Source organism: Natrix helvetica, assembly GCF_964273705.1.
Source record: "Natrix helvetica genome assembly, chromosome: 4".
Classification (NCBI taxonomy): domain Eukaryota; kingdom Metazoa; phylum Chordata; class Lepidosauria; order Squamata; family Natricidae; genus Natrix; species Natrix helvetica.
This window is the reverse complement of record NC_138550.1, coordinates 73,255,566-73,269,087: the sequence shown is the minus strand read 5'-3', so window position 1 is coordinate 73,269,087 and position 13,522 is coordinate 73,255,566. Positions and strand designations below refer to the sequence as shown.

The window sequence follows — 13,522 nt, the reverse complement described above, 5'->3', positions numbered from 1 at the left end:
TAACCAGAAGTGCTTTGCGTGATTTCTTATCACTTGCCCAATCAGAATCGGTATAACAACATAACTTTGGATGATCAGTGTGTGTGGTTCTAGCAATAACTTCATGTGTTTAGTGTGTTTCAGGTATTTCAATTACTTCTTAACGCATGTCCAATGAAATTGTTTTGCCTTACCTATGTGTCGTGATAAGAGATTAACACTAAGTGCAATGTCGGGTCTGGTCCAACTACTAATGTACAACAGTGACCCAATGACTGAACGATAAAGTGTTTGATCTTCGAACTCAGGACTTGATTCATGTGTCAAGTAGTGAAAATATGTTTGCATGGGTGTCTTTGTTGTGTTAGCATCCTTCATGTTGTAATGATGCAGGATGTGGTCAATTTTCTCCTCTTGTGAAAGACTAAACCCTTCTGTGTTTTGTCAATCTGAACACCTAAATAAGTGCTAATATGACCTAAAGATTTTAATGTGAAGTATCTCTGCAAACTTTTGGCAAAAATTTCACTCATTTTCTTATTTGAACCAATATAAACAATATCATCAACAAAAACAAGAATTATCTCATATGCATTGTTAGATCTTTTTGTGAACTCATCACTTTCGGACTTAATAAAGCCCATTGAATTTAGTTTGTCAGTAAGACATAATTACCACATAAAAACTGACTGTTTCAGACCATAAAGACTTTTGTTTAGGAACCAGGTATCCCCTTCTTGCTGTCGGAATCCTGGAGGGCCTCTCACGTAGATCTCTTCATCTAGGTCAGCATGTAGATAAGCCGTGTCCACATCAAACTGGAAAACTTCTAAACCAAGGATAGTTGCAGTGGTTAAAGCAATTTTTACACTCTCAGTTCTGACTGTCAGTGAGTAAGTGCTTGTGTAGTCCTCAGGATAACATTGAGCGAAACCCTGAGCTACAAGTCTGGCCTTGTACAATGACTCTCCATTTGGTTTCTTCTTGATTCTGTAGACCCATTGAGTGCCAATGACATTTTTGTTTGCTGGAGGTTTTGCAGGTGTAAATACATTAAGTTTCTTTAAACTGTCCATTTCATCCTGCATTGCCTGATACCACTTCTCTTGCTCTGAATCAGGAAGCTGCTTGATTTGTGTGAATGTAGCAGGAGGAAGTGTAACATTGCAAATCAAAGGCAAGGGTGTTTTTGTCAGTTGCCACGAATATCGCTGTGGAGGGATTCCTTTTGTGACCCTCTTGGAATGTCTCGGAACAACAGACCATTCTTCTTCTGCTTCGTCCTCGTCCTCACATTCGTCGCTAGCATCAGCATCTGTGGCTCGCGAAGACGGAACATCAGGTTGTGAAGTAGTAGATGGAATATCTGCCTGTGAATCTTGGTCATCAGACTGCGTGGCATCTACAACATCATCTCTAGGAAAATAAACCCCAGGATCATTAGAATGAATCTTGGACCAGTCAATAGCTTCCTCAAAATTAGCAGATTGTGAAATCACAATTACATGTTTAGAGTCAATAAATTTGCTCCATTTTGAATTATCATCAATACCCATAAATCTCAGTCTCTTTGCTGCTGGACCTCCTTTTCTTCTTTGAGCTAAGGGAATGTTCACCATAGCGTATGAACCAAAAATATGGAAGTTCTTGAGATCGGGCTTGTAGCCATACATCATGAAGAAAGGAGTTTGATTTATTACACTGCTCCAAGTACAGTTGACAATGTAATTTGCATATTTGATAGCTTCACCCCAGTATGGGTTACTGAGATTGGCATCTTCATGGTTTGTAGGACCCCTTGTCTTCGTTCTGCGACTCCGTTATGAGTCAGTGTGTAAGGAGCGGAGAAAAAGTACCCCAGAAAAAGGTTCTTTTTCCAGGTGTCAGTGACGCCCATGAGGTTGTTTGCCTCGAGGAAGCATTTGAATCATAACATACGATTCCCAGTGTTCGGCCACCGGGTCATATGGAGTTGGTGGGGCGTGCATGACCATTCTCGGTTGAGGCAATTCGAATTTTGCCACTCAAAATGGTAGCTCGATTGCTGCGCCGAACTCTGAGCTGGATCTATTTGCTGGATGTCTCGTTGTTCATTCTTCGCCTATCTGCCTCTCAGTCCCACCTTCGTCGCCAGTGTTAGATCGGGTAGTGAGAAGGCAGACATAGGCTTAACGTAACAACAGCTCTTTATTGTAATGCAACAAGTCTGTACAATCCAGCAGAGTTAATATCTAACAACATGGATAGGCCAAATCTAGTCACATAAATGAATTATAATCTTTTTTTTCAAGAACTATCCAGGCTTGATTCTGCTTAACATCTGAATCCTGATGTTGTCTGATGTAAAAGGTCTTTGAAGGCTATAACTGGGCTTTAAGTGAAACTGTTTCCAAATTCAGTGCGATTTCCATCTGGGTAATGGCCACGCTGATCTTAAAAAAAATTAAATAGGATCTCATCTGGTTAGAATGCAAATCCGAGACAACTAGGTAAAGCCAGTGTTGTAGGTTAGTAAAAAAAAAAAACATAAAAATACATTAGCAAACAAGTTATGTAATCTTGCTAAGAAAACTACATTAATATATCACCAGTATTCAACCTTGACTCAGAGGAATCTTTACCTTGTAAGAATAAAGGGAGCTAGCTTGGTAACAAAATTAGACATTTAGTGATATATGGAATTATACAAACATTGTTGTGATGGAAAAGAAAGGAATATTTTGTTTTGATTATGATGACTGAAGTAATGCTCTGTTCAAGTTGTTCATACATAAACTACACCCGATTGCATTTGGCATACAAACAGTAGGTCAACTTGATTCAGTTAGGTGTGGCTTTCATATTTGAAATACTGTGCCAAAGAACCTCTTCACATCTAATTTATTTTATATGTTGTAAATTAATGCAGAAAAGGAACATTGAGTACTTGTAGTTTTATGATGTTTCAAACACTTTTCAGAATTTTTATTTTACAAAGTATTGAATAATTTGGTAAAAAAACATTTTCAATTAAAAATCATATATAACTGAAGAGCAGCTTTATGAATTTCATGAAATTTATATATATATTTATTTCGTGAACAGAAAGTCTCAGTCTGAAAATTTATATTATAATAACTTTACATAAAATAGTTACTTGATTTTTCTGTAACAAATCAAGATATTTGTCTCTGTGTGTTGTCTATACTTCTGTTAAGAGAATTTGGAGAGGAAGAAGTTTTAATTTCAATAAAAGCACTTTTTATTTAAAAAAAACAAACACCTCATGTGAAACAGAGTCCTTGGGCCTATGATATGTTGGTGCTATTGTCACCATGTTTTGGACTGAGGTGATAGGATGTGACAAATCCTACTTTGACTATTTCCAGGCATGTCTTGATCAAATCTTGATAATAATGTGGAAACTTCTTTTTCTTATCTTTACGGCTAGAAGAATTATATGGATATTTTTTTGTTGTGTATATTCTGACATATTTTATCTGGCACCAGATGTAAAAACACTTAAATGCAGTATTTAATAATGAAGTTAAGTATGTGATAGATTAAAAATACAACAAATCAGTACTAAATATTTCAAACTGAAAACACATGATAGTTGAAGTCTTTATTTATGAAGCATTCTGTTGAGATAAAACAGTTTCCATGTTGGCAATATACAGCATGCTGTGAGATTATTAAATTTACATGACTTAGTTGTAAACAGATGGTGGCAGTAGCTACTTAATTCTGAAAGAAAACTTTTTAATTTACAAGTTCTTAATGAGGTTATTGGCAAGATAAAGCATTCTCAATCTTGCTCATTAAGCTTATGTGAATGAATGATTTTTATTGCTTGATCTAAAGGTTCAGCAGATTAGAGCCCTCATGACAAACCTGTGTCTGGATATGAAATTTGTATTCAGAAGTAAGATGCCAGAAATATGAAAAGCCGCTCCCAGGAACTCATGAGTCTTTAATGAATGCTTCATCATTTGTAAACTTGCCAGCAGGACATAGAGATAATTCTCCTAACCAGCATATTGTCTTTTGAATGTAGAGAAGATTTTATTTTGCTAAAGCAAGCAGCCATAAGTTTTTCCTCCAGGCATACTTTTAATTTTGTTAAAAGCATCTGAGCCTGACTGAGAGTTATCAGAATGCATACCCTTTAATTGAAGAATATATAATTACCATTTTATTTCAATTTATAAAATACAACATGTAAATTATCTGTAGAACATAGGCACCTCTTCAGCTCCTCTTATATGATTCCCAAGAATAAATAAATAAAGCCTCTGAAATTCAGCAGCACACACTTCTCCTGTGTTTAGCTTCTTTTGCTTACTAAGATTATTCTTTTTTGGCACCTTGTATAATGTTGTATACTTCAAAAACAATATTTTGATTTTGTGTGTGTGTGTGTGTGTGATTAGGCAGCTATTAATGTTAATTTTAATACATTACAATAGTAATATTTTTATTTTATTTTATTGGTTTTTAAACATTTATAGGAAAGGGTAGGTGGATATACAAAAATTTTGGCAGCTACATCGTGCTAAAGGTAGAAATCTCTCCAAATCTCACAACTTTTACAAAGAAAAAAAAAACAAAAGATAAAAGATAAGCAGAAACAGCATCTTGTTATACATTGTATCAACCATATGTTCAATCATCTCTTTTGCCACTTTTTAATATATCAACTATTACAATAATATTTCAAATACATTTATTTTTGTAACCTGTGTCTTTTCAATATTGCTCCCCCCCCTGTCCCCTGGCGGAGCCACAGCCCCTCCCTTCCTCATATCTTGTGTATTGTCACCTTTTTCACTACCTTTTATGATTTCGTCCTCTAGGAGGGCACTATGTTTTTTCATGAAGGCCTCTGCCTCCACAACTGTATTGATTCTAATTCTGTTTCCCTCCCAGAAGATCAACATTCCTTCTGGCAATAACCATCTAAACCAAACTCCTTTGTTATATAATTTCTTTGATAAGGAGGAATACTTCCTCCTCTTAGCTCTTATTTTTTTCAGAATTTGTTTAAGAATGGCAATTTCTTTATCTTTATATTTTAATGGTCCCCTCCCCTTTGGGCCCCTAAAACCTCATCCCTCGTGTTCTTCCTAAGAAATTTAACGTGTACTTCCCTTGGAACATTATGTGTTCTGGTATATTCTGAATTAATCCTGTAAACCAGGTCCATATCCCACCCCAACTGTTCTTTATCTCTCTTAATATATTCTGCTAAGATTGTACACATAGTATCCTTAAGATCTTCATCTTCTGTCTCCGGTAGGTTCTGGAATCTGAGAAAAAGGGACATTCTTTCAAGTTCCATCATTACCATGAAATTTTCCAATTGTCTATTCCCCTTCTGAATTGCCTTCACCTCCTCCCTCAACCCAACCGCACCTCCTCCAGCACACCAATTCTCTGTTTATTTTCTGTTGTTTGCTGCTGTACATCTCTGAGCTGTTCTTTAAAACCTGCCACCTCTTTTTTCAATTCATCTTGTTCCTTCATAAGAGCCTGGAACATTTGGGTAACAGATAAGTCCTTTGAACTCTCTCCAGTCCCTTCTTGTTGTAAAAATGATGAAATTTTTGTCTGTTGAGTCGTTGGGCTGAATGTAGAGGAAATGGGCACCGAGGCTGCTTTGTCAGGAGGTGGTTTTCTGGGTCCCATTTGTTAAGTTCAGAGATGAGTGTAAGTCTTATGCAAAAGAAATGGCGTCTGTGGAATGCGCAGCTGGGTGAGACCATGGAGGTAGACAAGCCCAGAATTGAAAGTTAATCCTCAATCACAGTTCCAAGCCAAAAGAAGAAAATCAAATAATCCAAATCCAGAAAGACCACATAATAGGAGGGGCTCCAGGAGACCTTTGGGGGGTAAATAGTATAAAGCCAGAAATTTCTTCAAAGGTAGTTTCAAAAGGCAAGTTTCATTTATAAGAGCGAAGAAGAAGATGGAAGTGGGCCATCTTGGCTCCCCCTTTCACAGGGAACCAGGGATCAAAGCATCCAAAGTTTCCATAAAGCTTTTAAAACAACTCAGGAATCACCTCTTGCAATTGTGATGTAAATCTTTCTCACATAGTTAGTACAAGTGAGTAATTAAATGTTTTACTCTCTCTCTCCATTCCGAGATTGAGAGATAGTCCAAATGCCGTTTTACCCGAGGGGGGGTGGTGAAAAAAAAAACCCTCCAATCTTGCAACTTCAAATAGATTGAATCCACAACTTGCAAAAAGCTGTTGCTCATCAATTAAATGGTGTTAAAAGAGATTGGAGCAAACTTCTCACCTCCAGCACTTCTGCTGCAACTTCTAATTGCTTATTTCCTTCCGGAATCCATTCGACGAAGGCACACAGCTGTGCTATGCACTCCCCGGCTCCTGAGGCGAAGCTGGAAACCCCACCGTGGCTGCCACCGATTCTGGGGGTTCCAGCAAACTGCCCTAAGGCAGGTGGTCTCTCCAAGACCGCCTGTGCTCCTAAAAGGAGCCCACCGGGGAGACGAGCAGCAGACAGCAACATCCATCGCCTTCGGGGACCGGAAGTGATCTAGTAATATTTGTTTATAGAGCTCACATAGGTTATAAAAAATTGTTTTAGGTTCAATTTAGATGCTTTATTTTTTATTTATTTCAGCCATGGAAGAATTAATAGTTGAACTGCAGCTGTTTCTTCAACTTCTGGACCATGAATACTTGACGTCTACAGTCAGGGAAAAGAAAGCAGTTTTAAATAACATTCTTCTAAGAATACAGGCAACAAAAGGTCAGTGTCATTCTCATACTGTTTACATACATGATACTCTAAAGCATCATGCAGAGATAGAAAGAAAACAGCCAAAATCCTCACCTCTGCCATTAGATACACTAAGTCTGTATTTATGCAAAACTCCTTAGAGGTTTTTGGGGCTGTTTTCCTATCTTCCTATGAGGAGGCTCTGTGGGATCTGCCTGAAAGATAGAGGGATGTTTTCTTTACCATTTCATTATTTTCTGTTTAAGATATTGAACTAGGAGCAGGGAGAATCCCAGTGCCTTTCTCTCAGGCCAACCTATCTCATAAAATTCTTGTCGGGGAAAATGTGGAAGTGGGGGAGACTCTATACACTTCCTTAGAGTTCTGGAGGAAAGGCAAGATATATAACTAACAAACACCCAAACAAATGTACTGGACCTTGTACTAGCTGGGAATTTAAGGCACTATACCCAACAGCTCTGGCAGACCTTAGACTGGGAAAGGCTGCCTTCTAATATAGATTAACAGTTTTGTATATTGGGGACTAGTCCTTTCCAACTTTCCACCAAATGAAAAACAATCCTGTGGTTTCTTTAATTTGTTTTTTCATATATACATGTTTGTACCGGCAGATATTGTGGAAAATTCCATTTAATATTTTCTGTTGTAAATGCATTTTCCCCTTTCCATTAGACTTTGAGGTAAAGGAAAATGTACAGAGACAAGAGATTGCCATCAATTTACCTGCACCACCTCAGATGCCTTTGCCAGAAATCCCACAACAATGGCTGGTAAGTCTGTCACAAGAGATCTCTTTTCTCATTTCCTCAGTTTTTAAATCAAGCTAAGCAAATATTATTCCATCACAAATTGATGTCTTACTCATTCAAAATTCATTTAAACTCTCATCTAAATATTCACTATTTTGTTTATTTTATGAAAGATTTTGGCAGATAAATAGTTTTCTTTACAGATTACTTAGACAAGTTACTCATCTGGTCTGTTAACTAGCATCACTGAAATAAATTTGCATGCAAAATGTTTTTCAAATTATAATTGGGTATTAGGTGACTATTTGTAATGTACTTAGTTCTGTAAAGAAAGGTGAAGATTTGCCCTGTTCAGTGGTATCCAAGTCTAGGGAAGATGCTCATCTTTGTTTCTTAGCTGAGAGCCAGCATTGTCTGAAGACATTTCCATTGTTGGTGGCCAGCATGACAATTCCCCAAGGCATACAGAATGCTGTTACCTTCCCACCGAAGTGGTACCTATTTATCTACTCACATTTGTTTGCTTTTGAATTGCTAGGTGGACTGGAGCGCACCCTGTTGTGTGGTGCTTAGGTTTTGAACTTTTTAGATGACTCTTTAACTGCTGAGCCATCGCACTCTCCAGCAGTTATGTTGTATATGACTTACAGTATATCTGAGATTGATGCAAAGTAATCCATTATGTTTTATTTTCATTAGTTTATTAGTTCATTGATAATTATTATCTACTTGGTCCCAGCCCTTTAATAAGTTTGTGTATAGCAACAGAGTTAATATACTGCTTCACAGTGCTTTACAGCCCTCTCTAACTGGTTTACAGAGTCAGCCTATTGCCCCCAACAATCTGTGTCCTCATTTTACCAACCTCAGAAGGATGGAAGGCTGAGTCAACCTTGAGCCAGTGAGAATTGAACTGCCGAACTGAATTAATTAGTATTGCAGTACTGCATTCTAACCACTGTACCAAACACATTTCAGCTTAATTGATGTTGCTACATTAAAAAATAAAAAAGATAGTTTTTGGAATAATACCTGTTAAGCTGTATAGAATTACAGTAATGGTTCAAGGTTTTACAACAAATCAATAAGATTTGAATAAAAGATCAAACAATCAATCTTTATATTAATGTTTTTTTTGATTGGTGAATTTGCCTATTTTTTTCCCTTCCATTTAGCCACCAGATAATGGTCCTCCTCCGTTGCCTTCCTCTTCTCTTCCTGAAGGTTACTATGAAGAGGCTGTGCCACTCAGCCCAGGGAAAGCTCCTGAATACATTACATCCAGTAAGTAAAATATACCTTTAAAGGGGTGCAAGACTATTCATATGTATCTCTGACTATAGCATACTTTATTAAAATAGTATTCCTTTTCCCTTAACCAGCTCCTAATGAACATGTGATAGTGTTTCTAAATAATATTAAGATACTGCAGAACTTACCAGAAATAGTGCTATTGATTTGTTACACATTTCTTGTGTATTTAGTCTGTTTCTACTGTTACTAAATAATGTTCACCTTCTCTTGAATATATTTTTAATGCAGTGAAAACAGATCAGATAAAGCTGGTCTCAGATAGGTAAGAGATGAAGGTCAAAGAAGTATGAATCTGAAGCAGAAATCAGTGAAGTAAAACACTGAAATATTAGAGCCACGATTCCTGTGCAGGACTTCTTGCTGAACTTCTTCAAGCAAGAATTTTTAGAATAACTTCATGACAATTCACTACACAATTCATTACAAAAATATAAATAGGAGATTACAAACCATAGATTATTGTAACTTCATTGTTTAGATATATATTCCACCTTTCATTCAGAAGCTCAAGGTTGCTTACCAGGGTTTCCCTTTATTTTATCCTCATACTAGTTTTAAAGGGAGGTTGGGCTGAGTGAGAGTGATTGACCCAAAGTCACCCAGTGAGTTTTCATGGCTGAAGAGAAAAACCTGGAGCTTCCCCATTCCTGGTCCAGTATGTTATTGCTACAACCAACTAGCTCTAAATGCATCCTCATGCCAGGCACTTGAAACATTGGGTTCCTTTCTCTGGGGAACTATCCATCACAATGGCAGAGTTAACTTGTGGGAGACAACTTGACCAGTTCTCCGGGGTCCCTCAGTTTAGGGCCTCCAAAACCTTGCATCTTTCTTTATGGGTGAAGATGTAACAACCTCTAATTAAACATGTTTAAATATTATTTCTTGCAATTTCCTTTGCATTCATAAAGTTTACTTTCATTTCTGAAAGAGAAGGTTTTATTACTGTAGTCCAGTGGTGGTTTCCGGCAGGTACGCCCTGGTATGGGCATACTGGTGTCTGCTGGGAACAGCAGGCACCATTCCAGAACGGTGCTTTGGAGGGCCCACCCGCTCGCCAGTGTTCCTTACCTGTATTTGAGCCAACTGGGTCATTTATGCATGTGCACGCAGTGTACGGCGCCTGCGCAACACTCTGCTGAGCAGCTGGAGCGTTGCAGGGCGGTGGGTGCGCATGCATGCGCCGCGTGCGTTGTGTGCACGTGGTGGACGCCCGACCCCATTGCAGCATACCGTTTGCGATGGGATCCGGAACCCACCACTGCTGTAGTCATATATAGAACATTGCTTAAATATTTTTGTAACTTTCAGGAGAAAATATGTTCCCACAATCACCTCTTAGGCAATCATGGGAGTTATTTATAAGTAGTCCTTGACTTAATGACCATAAGTAAACCCGGAATTATAGTCATACGTTGTACCAGTCGTTAAACAGGTAACATGTGACTGATCTGATTTTATGATGTTTTTTTCAGCAGTTAAGTGAATCACCATGGTTATTAAGCAAAACTGTGGTCATTAAACAAATGCCACAGTCGTTAAGCAAACGTAACGTTTGCAATGGTAGGTTGTTGGGGTTTTTTTTGCTGAAAACTGGAAGTAAATGCCACTTTCCTGCAAAAATGTAGTAAGTTGCTGTCACTTGACTGTGGGGGTGCTGCAAATTATCATAAATGCAGGCTGATTGCCGAGTGCCCAAAATGCGATCATGTGACTGCATGGGAGGCCTGGTCATTGGACCTTTGATCCTGAGTCATGATTACCATTTTGGGGTCTGTTATAACTGAATGGTTCCTAAGTGACCAGTCATAAGTCAAGGACCACCTGTAGTTAACATTTCAGTTGCCAACTTCTAGGTTTATATAGTTATTTTTTTATGTATAAAGAAAATTTAGTCAGTTAAATACTTTTATCTGTCATATTATAAGAATATATAATCATAAGGAAACATCAGCTATAATTGCTTTATTATTTATACTTTTTTTTATCAAACAAAATTTTATTGGTTTTTTAAAAAAATAATCAAGGATAGGGGTAATGGATAAAGTTACAAATTTCGACAGTTACATTATGCAGGAAATGGCCCTCTCCCCCATTCTCATAACTTTCATTTATCAATACATTAGATTGTTACTACTTAATAGTATTTTGTCAGCATATAAACTTTTATCTTCAAATAATTTCAATCATTTTATATCAAACAGATTTTCTAGTTCATTTTTGTGATCTGAGTTTTCTAGATGTTGCCTCTTCTCCCCCCTCCAGCAGAGCTCCGGCACCTCCCGTGTCCTGTATGTCCGGTGTAGTGTCATCAGGTTTATCTAGGAGGACTTTAATTATTTACACTTTTTAAGCTTTGGTATTATTTATGACTTCAAAATTAGCTAATTTTGCTTGTAAAAATATTTTTACAAACATATCCATAGAATTAAACCTAAGGAGTAAATAATTCTCTGCTGTTAACTTTTAAGGCAAAAGTGCATTTTATTAAATAATGAGGTTATACAGCACCAGTTGCTTAATTCCAGATGTGACTGTGTTTATATGCAGTTTTTATTTTAATAGAACTTTTTATGTCTCATTAAGATTATGATTCTGATGCAATGAGTAGTTCATATGAATCTTATGATGAAGAAGATGAAGATGGAAAGGGGAAAAAGATGAGACATCAATGGCCTTCTGAAGAAGCATCGATGGACCTTGTTAAGGATGCTAAAATCTGTGCCTTCCTTTTACGAAAAAAACGATTTGGACAGTGGACCAAACTATTGTGTGTGATCAAAGAAAACAAACTGTTGGTAACTAAGCCTTATGGATTTTATTGAAATGCCAGTTGCAGTGTAGTTGCAGGCTAGAATTAGTCCAGAGAGACATGGTGGTACAGTGGTTAGAATGCAGTACTGCAGACTACTTCTGCTTCCTGCTGGCTGCCTGCAATTTGGCAGTTTGAATCTCACCAAGCTCAAGGTTGACTCACCCTTCCATCCTTTCGAGGTTGGTAAAATGAGGAGCCAGATTTTTGGGGGCAATATGCTGACTCTGTAAACCACTTAGAGAGGGATATTAAGCACTGTGAAGTGGTATATAAGTCTAAGTGCTATTGCTATTATGCTGGAAAGTCATCTGTATGACTCAAATGCATTTGCTTAAGTATCATGATTTAATTTGTCTTTTCATGACTTAGATCAGGGGTGTCAAACTCGACTTCACCCCTCATCAGGGTTGTCTTTGTCCAGGGGGTGGGTGGGCGGAGGGTGTATGTGGCCAGCTCAAAGTCACTCATGGGGGAGCACCTATGGTGGCCCAAGTGTTCTGCCAGCGAAAATGGCTTCCAAGCTGTTTAGAAACAGCGAAGAACCGGCCCAGGGTGCCCCTGCCATCTAAAATAGAGCTCAGGAGGGCTATGCCCAGCCCTTGCGAATTCCATTTTTGCTGGCAGGTTACAGGAGGCTGTTGTGGCCGAAAACACTCCTGTAACCTGCCAGCAAAAATGGAATTCACAAGGGCTGTGCATGGCCCTCCTGAGCTCCGTTTTAGATGGCAGGGGCACCCTGGGCCAGTCCTTCGCTGTTTCTACAGTGGCCCCGTGGCCAGATCTAAGCACCACATGGGCCAGATCTGTTCCCAGGGCCTTGAGTTTCACACCTCTGGCTTAGATAGTTCTTCTGCATAAAAAAGGAGGTAGCTAGTAATTAGCTTCTGCAATATATTGCTTCCCCCCCCGAAGTATGGTTACATACTGGGGTAGCATGGGCAGTCAAGAGTGCAAACAAAGTTTGAATTCTGACTGAATTATAATTAATGGTAAAATTTTGCAGGAGATTTAGTCAGGTTGAAAAAGATGTACAGAATAATTAGATAGAAGACTATATGAATGCTGTGCATAGAGTGCTGGTGCTTGGAAGGCATATTGATATTCAGACAGTCTTGATTTTGCCCTTTTTCCCAAATCCAGGCCCAATTTAGAATAATTTGAATAATCATTCTATAATAATGGACAATGCTACATTGGAAGAATAATACAATTATCGTCAAAAGCTGGCTGAATAAATTTCTTTAATGAGAACCTTGATACTCTTGACATGTTTATTTAAAAAAAAAGTATTGGAAAAGAATAATCCTGGAACATGTCAGAAATAATTTTTATTTATACCACTTTTTATACCTCCCCAGATAATAAACTCAATTGGGCTTTTGAGCACATGCGCTAAAATAAGCCATCCCTGAAAATATTGCAACACAGCAGCAGCCATGAGATGACCATGCTTGCTGCCTCCTGCACCTCAAAAATAATAAGATAATAATGAAAATAAGGCCAAGCATTTATTTCGGGTGGGGGGGTCTTGTTTTTGGGGAAACACAGTATACTAAATTTACATAAATACCCAACTCACACTTGTCTATGGGCAGTGTGCAATAAAACAAGCAATTAAAAACAAATCTAAAATAACCATTACAAACAATTCCACATAAAATATAAATAAGACTGCGGGAGAATGAACCAACATCTTACATGCAATACAACCATATTGCAGACTCCATAGTATCCTCAAGCCAGCTGGGAAAAAATGGTTTTGATTGATTTCTGGAAGGCCAATAGGGTTGGGCTTTCCCACCTGGGAAAAATATGTTTCAGAGGGTGGGTGCCATGGCAGAAAAGGCTCATCTCCTGAATCCCATCAGATGAAACTCTTTTATCAGCTGGAACCCATAATGTTCCTCTTCTGC

At 38.0% G+C, this 13,522-nt stretch overlaps 1 protein-coding gene across 7 annotated transcripts in view; it reads left to right on the top strand.

Annotated features, from left to right (window-relative positions):
- The window catches only part of AFAP1 (actin filament associated protein 1), an 80,290-nt gene that overhangs the window by 15,790 nt on the left and 50,978 nt on the right, over positions 1 to 13,522 (top strand). For all 7 annotated transcript variants that reach the window (XM_081951828.1, XM_081951826.1, XM_081951827.1 and 4 more), the window contains 4 exons: positions 6,612 to 6,740; positions 7,404 to 7,501; positions 8,656 to 8,764; positions 11,381 to 11,592. In XM_081951828.1, coding sequence (XP_081807954.1) covers positions 6,614 to 6,740; positions 7,404 to 7,501; positions 8,656 to 8,764; positions 11,381 to 11,592 — 546 coding nt within the window. In that variant the 5' untranslated portion in view covers positions 6,612 to 6,613. Of the gene's footprint in view, positions 1 to 6,611; positions 6,741 to 7,403; positions 7,502 to 8,655; positions 8,765 to 11,380; positions 11,593 to 13,522 lie in introns of those variants that run through there.